At 36.0% G+C, this 27,408-nt stretch overlaps 1 protein-coding gene across 1 annotated transcript in view; it reads left to right on the top strand.

Moving 5' to 3' along the window:
- Positions 1-26,009, top strand: part of LOC150105930 (thymidylate synthase-like) — a 44,453-nt gene extending 18,444 nt beyond the window's left edge. Inside the window, exons 3-7 of the mRNA XM_090393694.1 lie at positions 4,159-4,338; positions 4,731-4,901; positions 8,939-9,039; positions 16,520-16,666; positions 25,708-26,009. Coding sequence (XP_090249820.1) covers positions 4,159-4,338; positions 4,731-4,901; positions 8,939-9,039; positions 16,520-16,666; positions 25,708-25,845 — 737 coding nt within the window. The 3' untranslated portion in view covers positions 25,846-26,009. The remainder of the gene's footprint in view (positions 1-4,158; positions 4,339-4,730; positions 4,902-8,938; positions 9,040-16,519; positions 16,667-25,707) is intronic.
- Positions 26,010-27,408: the final 1,399 nt, after the last annotated feature.

The following is a 27,408-nucleotide window of genomic DNA, read 5'->3' as shown; positions in this document are numbered from 1 at the left end:
CAGTGGCAAACAACGCTATTTTACCCCGGATTTCTGAATGGAAATACGAAGAAGAGGAAAGCTGTTCTGACCATCGCATGATAAGTTTCATTATCAGTAACAAAAAATTAAATGGAATAGACAACACAAACCATCACATTAACATCAGTTACTTCACCAATAAAACCAACCCAGAGAAATTTATAAAAGCATTAAAAAGAGAATTTTCACGCTTAATCTCAGAACATCACTTCAATGCGAACAGCGAAAAACAGCTCAGCTTAGACAAAAACCTAGCCATCTGGACATCAGCACAAACCGATATAAACTTCCTTGCTTCTGCACTTTCATCAGGTCTGATAAAATCCAGCGATGACCAAACACTCAGAACAACCAAGAAGCAAACATCAATGGAAGAAAATCAGTACCTTGGTGGAACGACAAACTAACAGGACTAGGAAAACGTGTCAATGCACTCAGACGACTACACCAAAGAACATACAATAACCAAGATTTAAGAGAGAACAGAAGACATAACTACTATAAAACCAAATACAGCTGTCAGTCCAAAATTACAAACTCTAAAACAGAATCATGGAAAAATTTTTGCACAGTTTCAACCATGTCGAATCCATGGAATTCCATATATAAATTAGCAGTAGGCAAGAACAAGAGAACACCTATACTATCAAGAAAACAGATGGCACCTACACTAAAATCTTAGCAGAAACTGCAGCTATTATGATAGAGAAGTTTATTTCCGATGACGATGAATCAACAGATGAAGAAATCCACAAAACTTACAGACAAAGAATGGAAACACATATAGACTTTCTACGACGACTCATTTGCAACTAATGAAATCGAGTCAGTATTAAGATCAATGTATCTAAGAGAAACTCCTGGAGAAGAAGGAATAAGCAGCAATATACTCCTAACAGCGTTTCTCGAATTCCACGAATTCATAACAACAGTTTACAACAAATGCCTAAAAAGAGAATGATTTCCTTCAGTATGGAAACACTCAAAAATTATACCTATAATCAAACCAGGAGAAGAAACATCTGACGAAATTAACAAATACAGAACAATCAGTCTCATAAACATTGCTGGTAAGGTACTAGAAAAACTTCTAATAAACCGAATAATGCACTATATCTACTCAAGAAACCTATTAAGCAGCAATCAATATGCATTCAGACCTCAGTCCAGCATAGTAGATGCAATTATGGAAGTTAAAGAGTTCGCAGAAGACAGTCTACAGCAAAAACAAGACATACTACCGATCTCACTCGATGTACAAGGAGCCTTCGATGCTGCGTGGTGGCCAGCCATAATCAATCAATTAATAGATTTAAAATGCCCTAAAAACATACTCTACCTTACAAAAAATTATTTTTCAGACAGAAGAGCAACTATGACATTAAAAACCACAACTGTAATGAAAAAAGTCAAACAAGGCTGTCCGCAAGGTTCCTGCTGTTGGCCAGATTTCTGGAACATCCAGTACGACTCGCTATTAAGATTTCCTTTCATTACTAAAACAAAAGTCATAGCCTTCGCCGATGATGCAATGATAATTATTCGGGGACGTGATGGCTTACAGTTAGAAGTAACGGTCAACAAAGAACTCTTTAAAATTGCAGGGTGGGCACGCAAGAAAAAAGTTACCTTCAATAGCACCAAGTCTAAAGTGCTTCATATCTCATGCAAAAAATCAAAACAACCTCTAACAGTCTTCCTAAACAGAGAAGTTGTCGAGGTAGCTAGTGAGTTAAAATACCTAGGATTGATAATAGATGAATAATTTACATTCAATAAGCACATCTCATATGTTGCCGAAAAAAGCTTACAAATAGTAAACCTCCTAGCTAAGTCGGCAAGGATTAAGTGGAGATTAGGCCAACGAGCGCTGAAAATAATATATACCGGTGCTATACTACCACTGATATCTTATGCTGCACCTGCCTGGAAACATACACTAAAATCAAAGATAAACCGACAAAAACTAAACATAGCCCAATACCTTATAGCCATACGTATAATTAAAGGATACAGGACAATATCTTTCAAGGCAGCTTGCGTTATTGCAGCTCTAACACCAATCTGCCTGAAAATACAAGAATTATCTCTTGTATATGATGTCACTTCCAGAAGATATAATGAAAGTTATAACCTCGATCCAAATTACTACGAATGCCCACTTCACTACAGTAGGTGGCATCACCCAGCAAAGAGAACATATATTAAGGAGAAGGAAATCTCCGAAAGCAACGATTTTCAAATATACACTGACAGAAGCAAAACCGAAGGGAACTTTGGTTGTTCTTTCATTGCATCCAACAGACAGTCCATTATACAAGAACGCTGCTCTAGACTGCATCCGCTTTCTCTGTTCCAACAACAACCAAGCAGAACAACTTGCTATAGTTCAGTCACTTACATATCTCCGGGAATTAGAACTCCACACCTCTCATCAAAAGACAGCAACAATTTACAGTGATAGTAAAAACACTATAGACGGTATAAACAACCATATAGCATTAATAGAACAGACAAGAAATCTGGTTTGGAATCTCACTCTAGAGGGATGGGAAATCAAGTTCTGCTGGGTGAACGTGCATACTGGGGTAGCAGGAAACGAGAGAGCGGATCAGCTGGCTAAAGAAGCAGCTAGAAACAAGTTACCAAAATTACTCAAAATCTGCTATGAAAACACTTCCAGAAGAGCCTAGACTTGTGGGAAGAAGAAGAATGAAAGACGTCAAAAAACGAATCAGCAACAAAAGAATTCTTGCCAAGCATCAGAAGCAGACTCTGGCTGAAAAGACACGCCATTTCTCCAGGTTTGATCACGTTGCTAACGGAACATGGAAAATTAAGACACAACCTACACAGATTCCATATCCTGGAATCGCCATCATGCACTTGTAGTTCACACCTTCAACAGACTGTTGACCACATACTCTACGACTGTCAGCTACTGGACTCCATCCAGATGCCCCTAATACAACGTCATCACTTCCGGAGACAAGTGGCCAGTATCAAAACAGAGACTTATCGAAAAGTATTACTTAGAATTAATTAATTTGCCAATAAGATCAACTTCCAATGCATGTAATCTAACATAAATTACTGATACTGTGTGAATTATATGGTGTTAATATATGGATATATCAAAATAGAAATGTTAATCAGTACTTGTAAGCTACATGTAATATAAGCATTGTATGCAATGGAGCATGTAGGAATAAATTACCTCCTGGTAGGGTTACTACTGGGAAGAAAATGCAAAACGAACACACACACACAGAGAGTATTTGTATAACTGACATAAAAAGCTTTTATTTATATCATTTATACAAATGAAAAAGTATTGAAAGAAAGGAACATGTTGATAGTTTGATCATCTATCCACACCATTAAAAGTTTTTGTTTCGGCAATAATGTTGTCACATATATGGATAACAAATATTTACCAGTGTAGCACTTTTCACTTCACTTACAACAGTAACAATAGTTTGAGGTAAGTTCAGTTTTCAACCTGTCTCAGTGTTTAATATACCATTATCACTAAATTTAGTCATTTTAATTTAAGTATCTAATGTAATAGGTTTACAGATCTTCTTTTCACTGGAATCAACAGAATCATTACTTTGAATTTTATATGCCATTTTTAACAAAAAAATCATTATAAAACAGTTTATAATTCACAGTAAAACACAGTGGATAATGAAAATTATCTGTTACCTAAAGCTTCTTACAAACATCCATGCAGTTTAGGTTGCAAAGCAATGATGATTAACCAGTCAGCCACCCAGGATGGTATATTTATTATGTAAGAAGCAAAAGAAACACATACCCAACACTAGATTAGAGAATGTTATTAGAAATTAGTTTTGGCTGGTGTAATCATTAAAACATCAGAATTATATCCTTTCACTTTCTTTGTTATGCTTGAAATAATGCACTTGTTTGCATATGCTGACAAGGACATAATTTCTGTTCTTTTAATTTTTAAAATAGTAAGTTTTATTTGTTAATAATCAAATAAAATTTATTGCATGTTATTTTACATAATTAAGGAACTTAAATGTTTAAAAGCCATTTATAACGAAGATATTGAGTGTTTATGTAATATATATAATATATTCGATCTACAGTTGTTGTTTTTTTAAGGTACTTTTCCCCTGTTAACTACTAAGCGTGTTTTCTGGAGAGCTGTTGTTGAGGAATTGCTTTGGTTTGTGCGTGGATCTACAAATGCCAAGGAATTACAGAACAAAGATATCCACATTTGGGATGCTAATGGTACTCGAGAATTTTTAGACAAACTTGGTCTGGCAGAAAGGGAAGAAGGTATGAACTTATTGGCTTGTTTTGGTAATAAGGATTTTAGTAATACACTGGCATTCAAAATTAATAAATATTTTGGGGATATAGCAAAAAAAAAAAAAAAAAAAAATTCAGTTACATTTTTCTGACTATAGGTTGGGTTCGAGCTTCCAGATAAAATTTTTGAAAACTTGTTCATTATCTTTCCAAATATTCATTTATTTTTAGAATATTATGTTATTTGCTGATTCTTTTTATAATTCTGGTTTTGTTATTTTTCCCCCCTCTTAGTGTTGATTTATTTTTTGTACCATTCTTCTTGGAAATAAAAAAAATTAACAGTTATCTTTATTATTTCCATAACTTTTAATTAAAGATGATATAAAAGCCATTAAAAAGCATTTGATTTCTATTAGGTGATTTGGGTCCTGTATATGGTTTTCAGTGGAGACATTTTGGTGCACACTATAAAGATATGTATACTGATTATAGTGGACAAGGTGTTGACCAACTTGCTGAGATAATTAAGACTATCAAGATCAATCCTGATGATAGAAGAATTATTCTGTGTGCTTGGAATCCAGCTGGTAGGTGTATTTTGTTTCATATACAGTAAAACCCCGAAGTTACAAAAAGTGTGTAAGTCGAATTCGTGTAACTCGGGTTATAATTTTGCATGTAATTTATATATACAAACATACAATTGGGACCAAAGGTTTACAAAAGCACCTATATTTTTTTAAGAAATATAATCATAATTGTATTAGGCGATTTGGGTCCCAAATCACCTAATACATAAAAAAAAAGTTATTTCGATGTTGATGGTTTCATAAAATCTAATAGATTCGCCTGACAGCATAATGTCTTTTTCTTGCCATGCAAAATTTCTTCATAGCAAGCTAATGATTTTTTTTATTCCTTGCCTTGTGAGAATTTTTTCTTGTTAGAATCTATGTCCTCCAAAATCTGTAAACCTTTCTTTTATGATTGTTCTTACTGTGGATTCCTGTAGATCGAACTTCTTTTGCTAGCTCACAGATTTTCATTCCGCCTTAAAAATCCTTAATAATGTTGAGTTTTGTTTCCAAAGTCAATGTTTTTTTTTTCTTGCTAGTAGTAGCAGAAGAATCGTACTTGCTTCTTTTGGATGACATTATTATTTTTTATGTGATAAAATTTTTATCAAGAACATAGCATTAAACAATCGCAAGGTTTGTAGACTATAAAAATCGTGTAGACCGTGCAAAACACGTCAGTGCTTATTCACAGCATGTGTGACACTGGCGAATGCGGCTGGCGCCTGAAAGATACAACTAGTGGTGAGGTGTGAAGCGGGACAGGAATACGTACATATAAGAAACCGTGTAAGTCGGGGTATGACTGTACTTCATATCTATATACAGCATAATTGCCCTGCCCTGCACAAAATGAATAAATCATTATCAATGATTATCAATCATACATAGCATAAGAAACATACAAGCACCACTTATTTTATATTTAATCTTAATAACTGCTATAATATATCTTTTTATACTATGGAATGGCAAGCAGGAATGTGTGTGTTCTTCCTTTGCTGTAATTATAGACTGCCATTCATTTGGTTCATGCTCTGTGTTCCACTTACTCTCTTTTACAACAAGAAATAAAACAAAATCTACCTTTTGAAAAGAATGGTGGAAGTAATAACTAGAGGAGCTGCTACACCAATCACTGAAGAAAGTATGGCCATTTCTTCTATCCAGGAATCTTGAGCATATAGCCAGAATACTTAAAACTTTTACCTTCATGCTGCATTGCATCGTGTCTTCAACCTTTTTCCTTTCTCCAGCTCAATAAAAAAAATAGGTTACCTCTACTAGCATTCCCAATCCTTTTCCTTGCACTTGTGAATTGTTTTAGGCTAATCAGTAGTTGCTGTGGTGTTTTGCCCATGAAGAGCATAAAAAGATATCCAGTATCAGGAGTCAGAATAATGCAGATTTGCAAACTGCAATCATTTGGATGCTCTGCAAATTAATTCATCATGCATTCTATTTCTTTAAGCTGAAATAATGTATATGATTTGCAGTGCCTAATGTGTATTTTAATCTTGTGAGCCTGAAATACAATTGGAATTGATGTTCAAGCACAGAAACTATATGATTCACTGTCTGCATTTCAAATCTACTGTGTGCATGATAATCTATGAACCACTATGTAGTGTTTCTGTCTGTTCACTGTTTGTGTTCTCTGGCTGATTTCTGTTTTGCAAGACATATAAAATCCAGTTTTCTGTGGGAGGGAAAAAAACATGACAAGAATTACACTTGGGTCTTTTCCAATTAAAGGGCTCATGTTTAGTTTTTCATTTACATTAGAGAGTCACCATATAAACTCCAGTTAATGTCAAGAAAGGATAATCTACATAATCAGTCGATCAAAACATCTATTCTTGGCTGGTTTTATCAGTTTTGCAGGAAGAAGAAACTGTATATTTCATCTCTCTCTCTCTCTCTCAATTTCAAGAAAACTTATGATAGTGCAGCCATGAAAAGTTATCAGTTTACTGATATGTATCCTTGAGGGGGGGGGGGGGGTGTACAGACTACTATGGTACTACATGATCAAGTTTACATTATAACAGTTTTCCTCCAAATTAGTTTATTACTTGTCAGCAGCCCAGTATTCTCGTATCTAATATTTTGGTCTTCTAAGGCACTTCTGAGCAACTCTACCCACCCAGGAGCAGTCTTCCAATAAGTCTCTTTGTTTTTTTTTTTCTGTCATCTTGGCATCAGAAAACCTGTTTTGCTAACCATTCCTCTCCCATTCTGTTTAAGTGACCATATACCACTTTAGATTATCCTACTCACATGTTCTTGAATGCTAACAATATCAAATTCCTTCCTAATATTTTCATTTTTAATGTGCCTCTGCCATTGATATTATCTGTTCACTCTCCTAATCTTTCTCAGGACTCATCTATGGTCTCTAGTCTCTTTGGTCAAGTGTTTTATTTCTAACCCAGCTCTCAGATCCATCAGTTAAACTTCGTTTGAACACTGTCTCGTATACAGCTAATTTCTCTCTTATTCCATATAAATTTATTCAATTGACTTCCTACTATAGCGGCTTTGTTGATTCTGTTGTCTATTTCCATATTTAATTTACCATCTTCATTTGCAAACCTGTAGTACATTTCATTGTATTTTTAATTTTTTTACATAGTCCAGAACCCTGCTCTAGAGACCAAACATTGAACTTTTTTAAGCCACTTCAGGCCTCTAATAAGTGGGGCAGTGGTTTCACTTTGCAAGATGAAATTCATCTCGTAACTAAAGACAATCGCAAACATCCATGGCAGAATGCAGATATGCGAACCACTCAGCCAACCAAGCTAGTTGCATTTTTTTTTTTTTTTTTTTTTTTTTTTCCCCAACCTGTCTTGACAGTTATTTGTCAGGCACTTAGGTTGGTGATAAGTGTAAATATACTTGTATATTTACACTTTCAAAAAAAAGGACATTGTTTAGAGAATCCATTGTTCCACTATCTTGATGAAGTAGGATTATACTAGAAGATGGCTCTTGGCAGTAAGGGATACATTCATTCTACAATGTCAGCGATATAAAACTTGATTTTAAAAGAAATGTATGTAATAATTGGTCCTTCTTAAATTGAATAATTTAAGGATGTAGCTGTCAGGGATTACAAGTTAGTGCTTTACAGCTAGATAAGAATGTGATAAATATTTTCAAAATATTTCTGTAAGCTGGGTGACTTACTGAAATCATGACACTATGTCCACAGATTTTTTTCAACTTAACTATCACATCCTAAACCCTAGGTGTTGGAATATAGTATACAGTATATATACCACAATCTTTGGAAGTTATGGTATATAAACTGTATCAGAGCAGAATATCAGTATGCTTTGCTTTTTTAATATCATTTGAGATATTTGATTTTCTGAACTAAATAACAATTTGTGACACAGAAACATTTCATCAATTTAAGATATAATTTTTTGTGTTTCTTGTCATATTAACATGATGACAAGAAAATCAAGAAAAGTTTAGTTTAATATTCTGCTTTATTGCTATCTGTACTTTATCCTAGCATAAACAAATTTTATGTTATACTTTAATATTAACCATGCTTAATCCTGCCATATACCAATCTTAAATATTTGCAATGATATATATGAAAAATCATTAATTTAAATCAGATTTATATATAAATGAATATTTTATGTATATAAAATATTCATAATAAGCTTTCTTTAGATTTTTTAAGATGTTGCTGTTATCTCTTTTTGATTTAGTCTTTTCATAAAAAAAAACTGCAGAAAATGAACTGTTTGTTTCTTGCTTCATAGGAATTTTCTTTAATTTCTTGTGTTTCAAACATTGTTTTAGTATATTAACTATATTTAAAAAAAAAAAAAAAGACATTTTTTTTAAAGTCCTCTAACAACTTATAATTCAGTTATACATGGATTCAGACCTGGTGTATTCTTATATCTCTAATTGTTCATATGATCCTTCTTATTAATTTGTAGGATGCTTGAATAATTAATCTGAGATCTTTTTCACTCTGAAGTTCTATACATGCTTTAAGTTATTTAATGTCTTTTTTTCAGATTTAAAACAAATGGCCCTACCACCTTGCCACTGTTTAGCTCAGTTCTATGTAAGCAAAAAGGAATTATCATGCCAGCTATACCAACGCTCTGCAGACATGGTAAGTTATTACTACAACGTAAAGTACAAGGAATTCTTGGTATTGCATTCAAAATCAGAGGGAATGAGAGAGAGTTATGTGAATGATAGAACCGGAGAGAATAGGATAAGTGTAAGAGAGGGAATGAGAGAGGTATGGGAATGATAGAAGAGGAGAGAATGGAAACAGGAGAGAGAGAATGGTAAGAGGTGTAATGTATGCGTGCAATGATCCGTGGTATGCAAGATAGGATGCATGAGGAGTGTTTGCCTGGAGGAACAAGTGTGGCTATGGCAATTAAGAGGGGTGAAAGGGTGGATGAGATGATTGTGATGGTAGGAACAAATGACTTGAGAGGTAATGTAAATTGGGCAGCGAGAGATATGAGATTCTTGCTCGAGGTAGTATGAAAAAAGATGCAGAGAGGAAAGATAGTGTGGGGGTTGCCTAGATATGATTGTGACGAGCTGAGCAGTAATATTGAATAACATAATAGCTAGAATGTGTCAGAAGAGAGGATTGGAATATGTGGCTGCTTGGAGAGCATTTGAGGAATTGTATGCGAGAGACCGCATGCATTTGAGGAAGGATGTAGGCATCTGGAGAGATTGCTGTTCTGAACGAGTCGGTGTATAAATGCAGGGAAACAGAATGCCCAGGGTGGATGGTAGAAAGGGATGGTCTCTTGTGGGAATTGGTACTTGGGAGAAGGGGGTAAAAGACCAGGCAGCGCTGAGCCCAGTGAAGTCTAGAGGTGGGATAATGCGGGGTATAGAAATAGTGGCATTTTTATGCTTTATACTAATGCCAGAAGTATCCGGAATAAAGGAGAGGAATTGGTGATGCTGATAACATCAGCCTAGCCAAAGATTATTGGGATCTTTAGATGTGGTTGACAGAAGAGCATATAATAACAGGAATAGAAGTAGCATGGTACAGTATTTTTCGGAAGGATAGAAAGGGAAAGCGTGGTGGTGGAGTACTGCTTATGATAAGTGACGACGTATGTCTTCTAAGAGTGGAGGCTTTGAAAGCATATGGTGAGGTAGAGTAGGCAAGACAGAATAGTTAGTGGGGTGTTGCTACAAACCGAGGAGCACAGAGGGTATGGACCAAGAGATGTTTAGACAGTTGAGCTTGGCAAGTGCAAGAAGAATGATTGTTATGGGAGATTTTAACTACAGCAGTATAAACTGGGGAGAGGAAGATGCATATAGCAATGAGGGGATGGAATTTCTAGAATTCTTGAGGAACAAATCTAAGGCAACATGTAATAGAGGGAACAAGAGTTTTGGATTTGGTCATAGCATCAGAAGAGCTGATAATAACTGAGATGACATCCCTCCCACCAGTTGGAGAGAGTGACCATGTGGTTGTGACTTGGAAGATGAATAGACATGCAGGAGTATCAAAGAGACAGGAACATATGTGGAATTATAAGGCAGGTGATTATAATAGTCTTAGACATCAACTTGGGGAAGTTTCATGGAGGAATTGGAAGGCCGGGATATCATTAGTGCTTGGGAAATTGTGAAGGAATATTTGTTAGCAGCAATAGTAAGCTGTATTCCATAACTGAAAAAGAGGACACAATTTGGTGTAAAGTGGATGACAAACAATATTAAACAAGAGTTGCATGTGAAAAAGAGGCTATGGAAGAGATATAAGGAGACAGGTGAAGAGCAGATACATGAAGAATATAAGACAAAGGCCAGGAGAGGCCCTAAGATCCAATGAAAATCCTAGGGAATTTTTTAGCTGTGTGGCCAGTAGGAGGAGAAATGATTGTGGAAGAATGACATTGTGGGATAAAAATGGGACTAGAGTGACTGATACAGAGGACATAGTGGAATTGTGAACGCTTTATTGGTGTATTTCATCCTGGAAGAGTAAATTTTAATACTAGAGGGATAGCGCAGTTTAGAGGTGCAGGAGGAGAACGTGTTCCAAATACTGAGTACTCTGGATGTCAGTAAAGCTGTGGGACTGGATGGTATTTCACCACGAGTTTTGAGAGAATGTGCTAAGGAACTGACAGCTGCTTTGACATGGCTTTTCAATGAAAGTCTAGCTATGGGAAAGGTACCAAGGGAATGGAAGGAAGATAAGATAGTGCCATTACATAAGGGTGGTAGTAGACTGGAAGTGTCTAATTATAGGCCAGTTTGTGTGTCATCAGCAGTTGTTATCTTGGAGAAATTAGTGAGGGACTGTATAAAACATTGGGCAGATAAGGGTAATGTTATTCGTGAGAGTCAACATGGTTTTGTTAGGGGGCGCTCTTGTTTTAGTAATATGCTAGTCTTTTATAATAAAGTTACAAGAGCAGTAGATGAGGGAAAGGCATATACTGCTATTTTCTTGGATTTAGTGAAGGCATTTGACAGGGTATCACATGATAAGCTGATATTTAAGTTGCAGCACATGGGTTTTGATGTCAGGTTGGTCAACTGGATTCAGGATTGGCTGTCCGATAGATATCAGAGAGTTGTGTATGGTGGGGCAGTTTCAAGGAGACAAAAGGTTACAAGTGGGATCCCACAGGGCTCAGTACTGAAACCTATATTGTTTACCAAGGAACACTCGTTAGGGAAATACGTCTGTAATTCTCACATTCAGTTTTATTTCCCTTTTTATATATGGGTGCTGTTAGAGCTCTACACCAATCATCAGGAATTTGTCCCTCTGTCCAGGCCTTCTGAAATATGCAGTGTAGCCACTGCAAGACTTTTATACCACCATACTTCAGCATTTCTGGTCAGATATCATCTACTCCAGCTGCCTTTCCACATTTCAAGCCTTTGATGGCTCTTTCTACTTCAAGTGGGGATATATATTCCTGACTGCATGCTTTTTTGAGTGTTTTTTACCAGTGTGCTATCACTGCTTGTTTCATTTAGCAATTTTTCGAAGTAGTTACTCCATACTTCAAGGATATCTTTTTCTCCCTTTTTATGTCACCTTTATCATCTCTAACTCCTTTTACAGCACTCTTTCCTCCATTTCTAAGCTTCTTCAACAACCTCCAGAATATCTTACCACCTTCTTGATATTTATTTTCTATGTTCTTGCCAAAGTCCTCCCATGACTTTTGTTTAGCTAGTTTTACACAATATTTAGCTTTCTTACATTTGTCTCTGTATCTCTAAGAGCACAAACTGACTTATTTGCCAGGAGTTTTTGATATGCTTTCTTCTTTTCCTTCACTCCCTCTTTAACTTCCTGTGTCCACAATGGAGTTCTGATTTTTCTATCCTTGCACACAACCTCACCACATGCCTCTCTGGCTGAATCGATCAGGGTTTTCCTCAAGGTTTGCCACTGAATCTCCAAGGTTTGGTTCTTGTTCTCAAACTCTTTCATTTTTTCTTCAATAATCTTGGTGTATTTAATCTACAGTTCACATCTGAGAGCTGCTCAACTTTTATTCGCTTTAAAACTTTCTTCCATGTCATTTTTTTTTTTTTTCAAAATGAAATTCAGTTTTATCCTGCTCAAGACTAAATTGTGATCGCTTCCAATTTCAAATCCTCTGTACAGTCTGGTGTCCAACACCAAGGAGAAAACATCACTATCAACAATAATAGTCAATGAGACTTTTCTTATTCATCGCCTCTTCTCTCCATGTGAATTTGTGCATATTTTTATGTTGGAACATGGTGTTAGTAATAACCAATTCATGTCCTGAGCAGAAATCCAACAGATATTTGCCATTATTATTAGCTTTGCTCTTTTCTCCAAATTTTCTCAAAATATTTTTGTATGTCTGACAATCACTTCCTACTCTGCTGTTTAGATCCCCAACAAGGACCAACTTTTCCTTTTTCATTGTGTCAGTTGCTGTCTCTAAAGTATCAAAAAATTCCTCCACTTCTACTTTAGTAGAACCTTCTGTGGTACCATAGGCACAAATAAGTCTCATTGTCCAATTCTCCATTCTGATATTTGCCCGCATCACTCTACTTGAGACTGCCTGCCATTCAAGAAGATTAGCCTCATATTTTGTGTTGAATACTATGGCTACTGTTTCTTTTCCTTGATTGTCATTTCCTGAATATAACATTTTGTATTTATTGCTCAGAAAGATTCATTTTTGTCTTTTTTGTTTCAGTCACCCTTATTATGTCGATCTGGTAATAAGACTAATTTTACTATCACGAAACCACTCATCACAATATTAATTTCTTTGGAATAAAGAAATGTTGCTGTCTGTATTAACAAAAGAGGTTGATAGATGGCGTATACGGGCTGATGTGCCAAAGTGTCACGTGACTAAACGCAAGCTTGTTTTGGAGCGCCTACGAGCAATTAAATTTTGTGTGCATTTGCAAAAATCGGCATTGGACAAGCTTAAGAAGTTGTCGCCTTCTTGTTCCAGTCTTTCTTTCCATTCTGTGCACACATCCACTCGATGCTGCATTTGCTCCCATGTCAAGAGTTTGGGAATCCATCGGGCACAAACAAGTTTCAATCCCAAATGAGTGAACACTTCCCACAGAAATATTTAGGACAACATGCAGCTGGCATACTGAAATTCTGCGATCATCCTTGATTATAATCGCTGCTGTGTTGATCATTGTCTCTGTGATGGATGTTGAAGGTCTTCCCTCACGTTCAAGATCTTCCACATGTTGCCTTCCTTCCTTAAAAGTTTTATGCCAGCGAAAAACACTTGCCCTCGACATTGCTTTATCTTGGAAAGCTTCGCGTATCGTGTTAAAAGTGTCCGATGCTGATTTTTGCAAATGCACACAAAATTTAATCACATAACGCTGTTCCAAGGACGTTTCCATTTCGACGACTGGTCGAGGTTTGTAGTCATGCCGAAACAAGCTTGTGTTTCGTCATGTGACACTCTGGCACATCAGCCCATATATGCCATCTATCAACCTCTTTTGTTAATACAGACAGCAACATTTCTTTATTCCAAAGAAATTAATATTGTGATGAATGGTTTTGCGACAGTAAAATTAGTCTTATTACTTATTGAACAGCCCTCGTAATTCCTCAGCTAGCTTTATTTCTTTGTCATTCAGGCTTCTTATGTTGATAGTACCGATCTTTAACTATGGTTATGTTGAGTTGGGGTGTGTTTTCAGATTTCTTTCAGTAGCTGACTTTTCGCTGTTCGTCCTGGTTCCCTGGCAAAAACCCAGGTCCTTGTTTAACCTGGTGACGCCCCAGCTTGCATGAAATTTTGTCATGTTGTACCATCATTATGTATTTTGGTTTAACCAATAAGTATACAATTTGATCGGCTAAATCCCAAATTGCCAGCCCATCCTCGTTCGTTCAGTATCTAGGTAGATACCCAATAGGGGTGCACCACGAGAAGGTGAGGATTGGACATTAGGTCAGAAGCCCTGGTTGGTTGTTCGCATTCCTTTAAAGGCTATGTGGAGGTCTCCTCTCAGTTATATAGCTTTGACCCTTAAGCACCCTTATTATGTTGTACAATAATGTATAATGCTATGCATTATGTACCCATACCGGTTTCAACCTTTATTGATGTCTCATCAGTGGCTGCCAAACCCAGAAGTGATACAAACGTTGAAGGATGTGAAGTCATTAGCCTCTATGTATGAGTTGCTCAGTCCTGAAATTACTTCAGAAGCAAACTTTGTTTGCCTACACTTGGATAAAGGATTAAACTAAGAATATAATTTCTTGGCATCTTTAATTTATGGTCTGTCTGATTTTGTCTTCCTCGCTATGGTTGCCACTCTTCTAACCTTTCTTGTACTGCTCCTGTGCATTTAGTTCAACATTTACTTTTTATGCAGCTGTTGCTTCTTTCAATCACTTCCCATGTCCTAGTTAATACTGCTATGCAATTTTTCATGCTAATGCACCTTCAAGCTGTCTTCTCAGTTCTTCATAAACACTTGCTCTCACATGATTTTCCACCTCAAGTTAAAACTATGTGATCATACCTCGAAATGGAGGAAAACAGCTACCTTATTTATATACAGATTTTCAGATGATACCAATATTAACTGTTCTGACAAGTTGGATTGATTGGACTTGTGGTTTGTCTTTTATCAAATTTGCAACGAAATTTCTGGATTAAACAATGTTATTGAATACTTGGCTCGCCCATCATAAGCTATTGAATACCAGTGAGTTTCTCTGTCTCTCTCTCTCTCTCTCTGTTTAAAAATAAAACTTTGTTACTATGGTTTTTTGGGAATTTGTTTGTTTTATTTAACTGTTAAATGGTAGACTATAACAGAATTGGAATATTATTCCACTTCCTGTTCAGACTAAAAAAAAATTTTTAGTAGTGTTATTTTTAATAAACTTCACATTATTACATTTTATTTCACTGATATTTTGTTTAACAACTTATTGTGGTCCTTTCACTTTTGTCTTGCTCCCATCAAAAAACATATTCATTACTGATATTTGTGATTAAAAAAATAAATAAATAAAATGCACTTTTATCCTTCCAGATCAAGCATTACTCTGAAATGAAATGAAACATGCATCAAGTAATAGTAGCAAGTCTTTTATTTAAAACGTTACTATATAATTTATATGCTCTATTTAATAAGCTAATACCTCTATAACTTTAGCATAAACTTCTGTCCCCCTTCTTAAAAACTGATATTATTTTAGCCTTTTTCCATTCTTGGGGTATACTGCAGGTAATTTGCAGTATACCTGAGTGCATTTAATGTGCAGTTTATCAGCTGTTGTTCTGCTGTTCTTAGCATCAGAATGATGCAAAAGGGTAGCACAATGCATTATATAAAACAGCATTGTACAGTACGTCAGTATTGTGCAAAGAAAGTCCATGTGGAAGAGAAGTTAATATATGACAAGTAAGAATTTTGCTATGATGCATATCTTAGAAAAAATATTTCCTGGAAGTAAGTAAATAGTTAACATTCTTACAGTTGTTTCTATTGGATTCAGATATTGAGATGGAAGCCTAACTCAGTACTACGCAAACAGCCTAGTTTGAAATGCATCAGAATCCAATCCCCACACAACATATGCTGTCTGTTTAAGGCTGTTCTACAGAATGAAGAAGGTAAGGATCAGAGTATACTGTAAGTCAGTATATCTGATAACCTGTTTTCTTCCAGTCATAGTATTTTGGACAAAATATATGATTTAGGTTGGATAAAGCTATAATTTCTTTAATGCTACCCACAATATCAGTGATGTTTATGGGCTATATTTGGGGTACGAATCATAACTATTGTTCTCAAACTATCATAAGTTTTTTCAAGAAGTGTGTGTAGAAAAATGTGCACATACCTATTAGTCCTGATTAAGCAATTCATATTCTCCTGGCTGGTCAGTTTTTCATTGCAACTGTTTGTAATCCTATCAAAATGTGTTGGAACACCACAGCTGAATATTTTACGCAGGGTAAACACGTGTAGAAATAATATAATATTCTGTTGGAAACTGCTTTTAAGAAATAAATATTTTCTTTGTGTTGATAAATACAAATTTCTTCATTTCATTTAAGTTTATTTTATAATTTCAGGGGTTGGGTGTACCTTTTAACATCGCTAGTTATTCACTGCTGACATATATGATAGCTCACGTAACAGGACTAACACCTGGTGATTTTGTACATACTTTAGGAGATGCACACGTGTATATCACTCATGTTGATGCTTTAAAGGAACAGGTATATATTTCTTCCCTTAATGTCAGTGGATATTCATTTTAAAGTTTCACTTGACATATATTTAAATATATTTTGATTTTTTTTTTTTAATCATGAATATAAAAATAGTAATATTTAATATAAAAAGAGTTGTATGGGTAAATGAACAGTGAAACTTATTTGTGCCTGTGGTTCCAGAAAAGGTTCTCCTGTAGAAGAAAGTCATCCTTGTTACAATAGTTGGATACATCGGCCTTTGCATAACCCTTTTGCAAAGAGATTGTCATACATTCTCTCCACTCCTGTGGCATCATCCCTGTTCTGAGACAAACCCATTAGTCCCTATTGCTGAATGCTCATTTGAAATTCACAAGTTTGTGCAACAGCTCTAGTACCTCCATCTCATACACCTTGAGTTTCTTTCATCTAATGAAGCGGTAACATTGAGCTTAATGTTGCATACACCAGATTGATAGCTTTTAGCAAAATGGGCACTCATTAGTTGAACAATCTCTTTCTTCATCTGTCACCTGCATTCAGTAGTTATTCATTCTTTCTTTTACTTGCAGCATAACAAGAATTCTATTGGATTGTCTTTAGGTTGCAGAGCATGTCCTTTCTTACTCAGACTTAACTTTCCATACAACTGTTGTAACTCTTTTGGCCTGCTCCTTCTACATGTTGCAACTCTTCTGTCGTTAAAGATTATGGGATTTGTGTCTAGACTGCTAATAAGAAATGAGGCTAACCTAACCAAATGAGTGTTGAGATAGAGGAAAGTTAGCTGGCATCAGCTGTTGAGCCAATTTGTATGCATGCAAATCAGTACTGTGCATGGAAATATTCCTCAGGATTACCTGAGGAATATTTTCAGTCTGTGGATTTTCGGCAAGTTCAAGATAGCTGCATATGGTAAGGTCTTTTGAGGATCCCACATGTTGACTAATTTAGTTAGCTAATATGCTTGGCTGTTTGTTAGAAATCACTTTACTCATTCATTAACAGGATCTTTTGGTAGTGCTGCCATTTTCTAGTTTTAACCATCTCTATTGCTATCACTGTAACTGTAGCTTCTCTTCTAGTGACTATTAGATCTTTCCTGTTCTAATGGATGTTAGATCTACAAATGCTCATACAACGATACTTTCAACACATTTAAATGTTGGAATTTCAGTGAGCACTAAGTTTTTATATTGATCCCATGCATGACAGGTAAGAGACCTATAAGCACATCATTGCCACCTGTGAGGTGCAGTTGAGGGCTCGGTTGGAAGTCTATTTATTTATTTTATTTTTTGAAGAGTTGCAGGTTGTGGTTGCTCAGGAATGCTTCATGAAGAAGTCTATTCCAGATGACAGGCAGATGGAATAAAAGAGGAATAATAGAAGCAGGTTTGGTATGTTCTCAGTTGCACGGCAAGGGGATGATGGATAGCTGGTGCTCTTGTATTCTCAGGTGCAACAGTCAATGAAGGAATGACAGTTGCCAATTCACTGGAGCAGTGACCATGGAAATACCTGTAGAATAGACAGTGCTTAAACACTGTACCTATGTTGAAGCGAATCTGCAAGGGAAGGATCATCTGTGAACCTAATTGCTCACCTCTGAACAACGTTAAGGATTTTAAGGGAAGTTTTAGGTGCACCCACGAAAACATGTGAGCAGTATTCTAATCATTGGTGGATTTAGATTAGTTGACTGGGTGTAAAATAAGCTCTTGAACAAAAGAGAATGCTAAGTTTCTTGGATACAAAGAGGCTACAGTGATCTGATGTGTTTATGCCACAAAAAACTGGAGGTAAACATTAGTCCAAGCAAGATCTGATTGATCTTGTCTGGGTAGTAAGTCGATAGTAAGGGTAGGAGAGCTAGGATCTCTTTTGCACAAGAAAAGAGCAAGACTGTTTTGGTGGCATTGAACATGACAAGGTTTTCCTTGCCACATTGAAGGATAATTTGTAGATCAATGTTTAAGGCACTAGCTGTAGATGATCTTTGTAGCCTGGGATGTCAGAGTACTGTAAAGCTGCAGATAGGATTAGTCATTATTGTCAGTAGGTCATTTATGTACATGAGAAAGAGAACAGATGAAAGGACAGGGCCTTGATGCACTCCAGCATTGAAGAGAGGGAGTTATCTGCCATGACTTACAGAGAGAGAGAGAGAGAGCTGCCTGCCTAATTACAGAGGGCAGGCAGGGCTGTACCTGTGCACGAGGTTGTGGGGCCCAGAAATTAGCCCCCCCCCCACACACACACACATAATGAGTGAGGAACCGGGAGCACTCTAGTCCTCGCGGGTGTCTGAAAAGTTCTCTGCCTCGACAATAGATGACAGGCAACACTATCAGCAAAAAAAAAATTTTTTTTTCTAAGTTGGTACACCTGGCAAAAGCATCCATGTGAAATTGCAAGTCATTCTATCAAGTGGTTTGTTTTATACAGCTGATATAGAGTTAAATGGTTTTAATCTGTTGGTAACTTCTACAGGCCAAGAAGTGACTTTCTTAAGGAGCCTGTGAAGTTTTCTAATTTGTGAGTTGGTGAGATTGTAATTGATAGGGAGGTAAGTAGCCCGATCTAATAGAAGAGCATTCAGCTTACCTTTGTAGTCCTTCTGGTTAAGTAGTACAGTTGCATTTCCTTTATCCGCTTTGGTGATAACTGGCTCTGAAACACTCCTCTCCTTCCTTACACACTTAAACAACCAACACGCCAGAATCAAGTTCACCCTGGAAAAAGAGGAAAACAACTGCCTCCCTTTCCTAGACACACTAGTCACCCGCCAGCTTGATGGAACTTTAGTTTTCTCAGTTTACAGAAAACCCACCCATACAGGCAGATACATCTACCAACAACCCCCCCCCCCCCTCACAACAATATGGAGTGGTAAAAACACTATACAACAGGGCTAAACTAATCTGTTCTAATGACATAGTCCTTAACACTGAACTAAATCACATCCTCAACACTTTCTCAGCCAGTGGCTACCCTCCTCCCCCCCCAAAAAAAATCCAAAAAATATTAAAACCTACAAACCACAGCCCCCCCTCCACAAAAAAGATTACTCTAAATCCATCGCCATTCCCTACATCCGACACCTCAGAAAAAATTACCAAAATTCTAAAAAAACATGACCTCACCTCCTGTTACAGGCCTTACAGAAAATTGGCATCCCTTATCCACTCTACCAAAGACCAACCACTTCCCCTAGACCTACCTGGTGTATACCAGGTCCCTTGCAGTTGTAAACTGTCGTACTTTGGCCAAACAGGCAGGACAGCGAATATCAGAATTTCTGAGCACAAGGACTACATCCGGTTTTACAAGTATAGCCATTCTGGTCTTGCAGACCATGCTCTGGATACTCGCCACAGAATATGGTGGAAGAAAGCAACAATAATACACCGGAGCAAATAGAAATTCGAAAGATTATTTATGGAATCAGCCTCTGCCCTAAGAAACTCTCCAAACCTCAACAAATTTGGTTGTATGCGACTGCCCCAAATTTGGGAGGCATACATCAGCAGACCTTCAGCCCAACGGCCAAGAATGCCTACTTAGCCCAATAGAGGGCACCATCAGGACTTCTAGGAGAACGATAGCTTCATATCTTCATTCTCAGTTACTGTATTGTTAGTGCCTGTGTGCACCTGCCTTTTTGTAAGTTCCTTTAGAAGTGTTATAACAAGTTTTAAGAAACTAGCAATATGTTTACATGATTTCTATGAACTCTGGATGACCATTTCTCTGATACAGTAAATTTTCAGTATAGTGAACTTGCCCACTATAACAAATTATTGAAAAGTCCTTATAACTCCTAGTGGCACATTGTCATGCTAAAAGAAATTCACCAACAAAGCCAACTATAATAAACTATTTTTGTGGACCATGTAGTGAGAGTTGACTGTAAGGTGGTTGGACAGAAAAGATAAACTTTCTGGTCACTTCATGGTTATAACATTACAAACTTATATTTTCTATGAAGTTACACTAGAATGGAGTGTACACACCAAAAATGACTTCACTCTTGAGGGTGAAGACAGTTTTAGAGATGTTCAGACATTGTTACTCAAGAAATGTTAGAATGCTTATAGAAATAATTAGAAAAGCATTGTCACTCAAGAAATGTTGGAATGTTTAACTGCCATATCTTAATTTTTTTCAATAAACATTTTCATTTAAAATGTTGATATTCTTTGACTGGACTGTAGATTCTTTAAAAAAGTTTTTTTTAAAGATTTGAAACACTTTTTTCTAGAAAAGAGTACAGAGGCTCATTCTCTCTCTCTTTGTGACAGCATTTTTATTCAGAACCAGTGGTTTTCCACATTTGTTTACTCTGTCATGACAAACACCTGATCCTTTACATACAGTAAAGAAATCGGGCGTTGATGAAGGCTACCAAAAAGACCTGTGGTCTTCGTGAAAGACTGCAAAAAATTATTTTCAAATACAAGGTATGTTTCCTCTTATTTCTTCTTGAGCACAACATGAACGTCAATGATCATTTTTGTAATAATGCACATGCTTATGTTCCTTGGAAGTTTCAAGTCAGAAAACAAATGCTCAAAACTAAGTATTTTCTCCCAGAAGAGAAGGTACTTAGAATAAAAGCTAGATAACTGGAAAAAGATAAGATCTCTACATAAGGAAGGTGGATAATTAACCATTGCTTCTAATTCAGTGTCTAGTCCTAACCTATTGGTGCAACCTGTATTAGTATCCACCTGGATACAGAACCACAAAGACAAGTTGACAATTTGGGACTTTAGCCAACGAGATTGTACAGACAGTTCTCAACCTATGATGGGGTTCTGTTCTGACAATCCCATTGTGAGTTGGGAATCACTATATGAACCATAAGGATACATTAACAGTTAATGTCTGAATGCTAAAATGGATGTCTAGGTTTTTTTGTTGTTGTTTTTTTAAATCTAATTTTATGATTTTTGTAATGAAGTAAAACAGTGTACAATTTATAACAAAATTTCTGTATATAGTACATACCATAATAAATACTGAAACATTAATGTACATTTCTCTGTTCATCAGTAAAATATTCAGATTAAAACACAGGAAGCAAGGGTAATTCTTCAGAGCTACTGCCTTAAACAATTTGTCAGAAGAGGCAAAGCAGGCTAGATAATCAACAAAAAATTCTTCAGTAGAAACTGCAATAAAGCATTCTGAGGATTGCTTTGGCAGATGTATAATGTAAGGCTCACTAAGCAGGAATGGGTTTATTTAAAAATGTATACATCACATCCAACTTAGTCAAGTTTTCTTTTCTATATAAATTTCTCTGTAGCAAGCATCATAGCTTGCATCATTCTGTCTGCTTTGCTAAATCTCTCCATGTTGGGATCTATTTTCTCAAACAACTAAATGCCTCTGCCAATTTTTTTGGGATTTGGCTTCCTCTTCTTGTTCTTTTGCTTTTTCCTCTTTTTTTGTTCTTCTGCAACTTTCTGTGCATCTAGTTTATAGAGTTTATAGATCTTTGTTTGTGAGCTCTTCTTCCACAGCATCCAACAAGTGCTCTACATTGTCAACCTCCAGCTCTTTAGCTAGTAGCATTATCTTGTCACCAATCTCTTGTAAGGCTCTGTCTTTATCCAGTCCTGTGAATTATATATGCCCATATTTTCAGTAGCAGCTTCTAAATATGATTCATATGCTGTCATGTTCCATGTGCGAGATATTATATTCCTTCCAAAAGTCTTTGTGAATTTTCTCACCTCAGTAGTAGTAGTCTGAGCAAAAAGGATTTCTTATAATATGCTTTTAAGATGGCAATAACATCCTGGTCCCTGTATTGTAGGAGTGAGATGGTATTTGGTAAAAGTATTAATGGGATGTCTGTCACTCAAAACAAAAATGTTGGTATAACACAATATAATGTCATGCTAGCTTTTGCTTTACCCAGTTAAACAAGGTCCCTCGATGCCTTCAAGGAACAGTGGAAAACACTGAAAAATCAGATGCTGGAACAAACTGAAATTCGATGTCAGCAGAATTGTGGCAAACAAAGATGAAGAAAAACGGGTGAGATTACTACTAAATAACTATAGGGGACTATATTCAGGCAGCATCGACCATGAAAAGGAAAGAGTTCTAGTTTTCAACACTAAAACAAAGATGAATTTCTTGAATGGAAGACAGCTTCAATGAGAGTGATGTCTTCAGATTCAAAATGGGAAATTAACAGTGAGACTTATTAGTTGTATTTTTCATAGTTCAGTTCTGCTTCTTCCTTAACCAAACTGAAGGTTCTGCTAAGGAAGAAGTGGAGGAATTTTTCGAGTCATGCAAGAGGGCTGTTCCTTACTATATTATTCTCTTGTCTGAAGAATTTGATATGCTACTCCCTCATATAGTGGGTCTTACCATACTATTAATCTACAAACACCAGATTTAGAATATAGCTTTCTGTTATCATTCTTAAACATTATAATAGTTTCTTTGGGTCCTTTCCTAGCTTTTTTCTCATGTGGTGTCTGATTAATATAGTATAGCAGGTAATGCTCCTCTTCTTTCTTAAAGATAATGCAGTATTGGTGTAAGAAAAAAGAAGAAAAACAGTACTGAATAACTAAAATATATGTTATGGAGTTTATTAACAAAGAAATGTGTGTTTACACCTGATATGTACATCCACCACAATCAGTGGAATCTTGGTCGAATAAACTATTAATGATGGTAAATTACATTCTCAAAATGGGCACCTTGTCTTTCAACGCAGGTTTCATATTGCATGTGAAGGTTCTCTGTCATCTTCGAGAACAAGGATCGGGACATATGCTGGACATATCATCATGTAATTTTATTCTTAGTTCCTCAAGGTTTGAAGGCAGGTCATGGTGGAATATCCATTCCTTCATTATACTCCAAACGAAGGCATAAAGCGATGTGAGATCAGGAGAACGTGAACAGAGATTCTGTGAACCTTGAAATGAGCCTCTCAGGGTTCTGATAAATAGGCTCTAGAATCACGTGATGTGTGTGTCAAGTTGTTCCATCCTGTTGGAATACCTGTGCACGAAGTGGAATGTTTTTTGCATGACACATACTATGCAAGTCCTGATTATCAATGTGTCTTTCAATGTTCAAGGTCACAGTCACATCATCCTCTTCAATGAAGTAAGGCCCAGTTATGCCATGCCAGAAACTGCACACCATGCAGTGACCTTCTCACTGTGAAGAGGTTTCTCTTGGACAAATTCAGGTCTTGAGAAACCAAGAAACCTGTAGGCTCATCTGTTTGCATGATCGCTTAGATGGAAATGTGCTTTGTATGAGAACCAAACATTATTGATGAAGGATGAATCTTCATAGACATTGGCCAACATGTGTGCACAGTATTCCTGCCCTGCAGCATAATCCATTGCTGTTAACACTGACCCACCTGAATGACATACGAAAAGGCACCTAGCTCTTTAAGGATTCTCTCTAGTGACCACCTTGGTATCCCAAATTTTACCACTGTTTGGCATTGACTGCGTTTTGGAGATTTTAACACTTGCTCCAGCACATGCCAGTGATTCTCATTTGTGTTAACGGTTCATGGTCTCCCCCAAATGCATTGCAGCATAACCCTTCTGAACCTCTCAATTAAGGCAATTGATGATTCTATTGCTTGTGGCACACTTACGGAAACGATGATCAGACTGCTCACAAACGTGCCATAGTCTTGGACCATTTGCTCTACCAGCTCTGTTATGAATGAAAATAATGCTGTCTTTTCTTTCAACATCAGTACCATTGCTACATTTAAATGTAAAGGCATAGACTCTACATGTGCTCTTCTATTAATGTGCATGCAGTTGAATGGTATATCCCATACTGCGTGTACTGAAGGGGAATGTCAAAGTTCAGTTTCTTTTACACTATACCATATTAAAAATGGTTTAAGCAGATTCTGACAACCATAATCTGCAGTGACTGTTTTCTTGACATGCAGAAAAGTGACTGTCAGTCTTGGTTTGCAGATGATGATGCTGTAAGGTTTTTATGGTTATGTAGGTTCTAACAACTATAAACCATAGCAACCAAAGTTTCAAGTTTATTTTTATCATTATGGTTTATATAAAGCTACAGATATCATACTGATGTACTTCCACTTCTAAATCAAGCATGCCTTCATTTTGGAAATCTTGCTTGTTTCAATAGTTGAAGTACCTCAGTATAGCATCTATCCCTTTATTTAAATCACATGATAAAAGTAAACCTAAAACTTTCTGTTATTAAAAGTACTACAGAATCACTTTTTGTGCATGAAAAATAAAGCAATTGCTGTGGATTATAATTGTCAGAATGCACTTAACCATAAAAAAAAAGACCTGAAAAAAAATCTTGTAGCATCATCATCATCACAGAAGAACTGTAAAACCAAAATTTTATTGCTTTCATGGTCATGCATAATAAAAAATAGTGACTATCATTCTTGGAATTTCTAGCAGAATGTCTAGCAGTCACATTGCAAGCTTTCATGTTTAATTTTTTTTTCTTTATTCATTTACCTGAAGGATCAAATTCTGCATTGCTAGGGTATTTTGGTGAAAAACAGTGTTTTATTTTTTTTTTATTCTTAGCAGCTGATAACTGATCCATGATTTCGATTGTTTTCAGTCACATATATCTGTTGATACATGGGACCTGAAAAGTCACTTCTATCACCTTTTATAATTCCTTTGTGACAGATTACATTCATTCTTGAAATTCACACACACACACCTGCTGCTGAAAATGGCATGGCCTATTGTTTTAATTGTTTAAATTTAATTGTTTTAATAAGATAAATATTATATGTTTGAAGATTATATGTTAATAAACATATTATTATATATATATTTTAAGTTATGATTTGTTCACATGAGCTCAGTACAATTAAGAATTTTTTTTGTGGTATCTATCCTGTACATCATGCCAATGCAAATAGATCTTACTTTTTAAATTTTTCAGTAATTCTAACTTTTCTTTTAACTTAAACATTATAAAAAGTTCTAGTGATTTGAAATAGTTAACCATTTTACTATTTTTTTTTGTGATCTGTTGATTAGTTGAAGAGAACTCCACGCCCATTTCCAAAATTAAAAATTTTGAGAGAAATTCAGAACATAGAAGAATTTCATATATCAGATTTTGAACTCACCGGATATAATCCTTATTCTAAAATTAAAATGACAATGGCTGTGTGATATGTTCGTGCTCTTTTGTTTTAGCAAAGCTTACTATCATTAATTTTTAGCATGAAATTCAAGTGGTCATCACATGACACAATATGGATAGGATTTATGGCTTATTTAATGAGTGTATATATATAAAGAATGCTATTTAAATAAAGAAGCACTTTGATTATGGATTGCATTGTTTCTTTCTTATTACTGGGATATTATCAAGAAAGAGGTGCATAATTTCAAAAGAACATATCTGCAACATAAAGGCTATTTTATGCATACTGTGAGAAGACATTATGCTGATGTTTCCATCCAGAAGTGAATTTCTTATTGCAAGAGTGCCATCTAAATTTCTGCAATACAAATATACTCATTCTCATCTGATGTTTGGCACTTATGTGCTGCTTTAATAATTCTTTATATATTCTTTCAAATCTTATACTGGTTTCTTTCCAAAGAACTTCGTGGTTATTCTTGATTACATAGTCTGTTCAAATAATCATAATATTCAGGCTTGAATATTCATACCATTCAGATAATGTGTGTAAATGTTTCGATTTATCTGAATGTTATGCATAAATAATAATTTATTATTAATATCAGATCTTCATGGAGTCAGAGACTCATCGTGGGAGGTGCACACTATCACACACAAAGCTCCAGGAATGGCCTCTTGCTCTACTCCCTCCCTCCCTCCCTCCCATTTTGTGAAAAATCTCTTCCATGTCAACCTGATAACAACCCCTGACTAACTTATATGTCTCGATCATATTCTCCTCCTATTCACGGGGCTCTGCAATTTATATTCTCTCAATCTGTCTTTGTACTCCACATTCCAAAGACCACTGACCACCTTTGTGAATCTTCTCTGGACCTTTCCAACAAATCCTTGTCACTACGAAAATCTGGTGACCAAATCGGTGCATGCACGATAATCTATATGAGACCTGATCAAGGCCTTATTACCTCGATGGACCTATGTTTCACTCAGGATTTCTCCATGAGTGCAGGTCACAAAGATGCCTCCAATGATCTCGATCTTGAGCCTCTCTCTTCCATGTTATACCCATAGATTTCACTAGTGGATTTTCCCATCTTGTAGGTGGTCTTCCTGCTTTTCTCTTTGTGAATTTGGTTGAGTATTCTATATGTCTATTTGTTATCCCTGATTCTGGCTATGTGACCTGCCCATCTTATCTTGCTTTCATATACTGCAGTTACCATATCTTTTATGCCTGACCAATTTCTTAGTTCTGTGTTTCTAACATGTTCCATTTTGCTGATGTTACAAATTCTGCGTTCTATTGCACACTGAGTTATTCTGAGAGTTTCTTCTTTTCTTGTCATGTTTCTGATCCATATGTGAGTGATGGAAGAATGTCACTATTAAAAAGTTTTGTCTTTGCAGAGATGTCAAGATTTGGATCAGTAAGTGTTTCTTTTAGTCTGTTGAATGATAGCCATGCAGCTTTCTTTCTTTTTGCTAGTTCTTCAGATAAATCATTATTCATTTTTATTGTTTGTCCTAGGTAATTGTAGGAGCCAACCAACTTGTTCTATAGGGATGTTATCAATACATAGGTG

This window comes from Typopeltis vanoorti, chromosome 6 (genome assembly GCF_054136105.1).
Source record: "Typopeltis vanoorti isolate ZY-2024b chromosome 6, IOZ_Tvanoo_1.0, whole genome shotgun sequence".
Classification (NCBI taxonomy): domain Eukaryota; kingdom Metazoa; phylum Arthropoda; class Arachnida; order Uropygi; family Thelyphonidae; genus Typopeltis; species Typopeltis vanoorti.
This window is presented reverse-complemented; position numbering and strand designations above follow the sequence as displayed.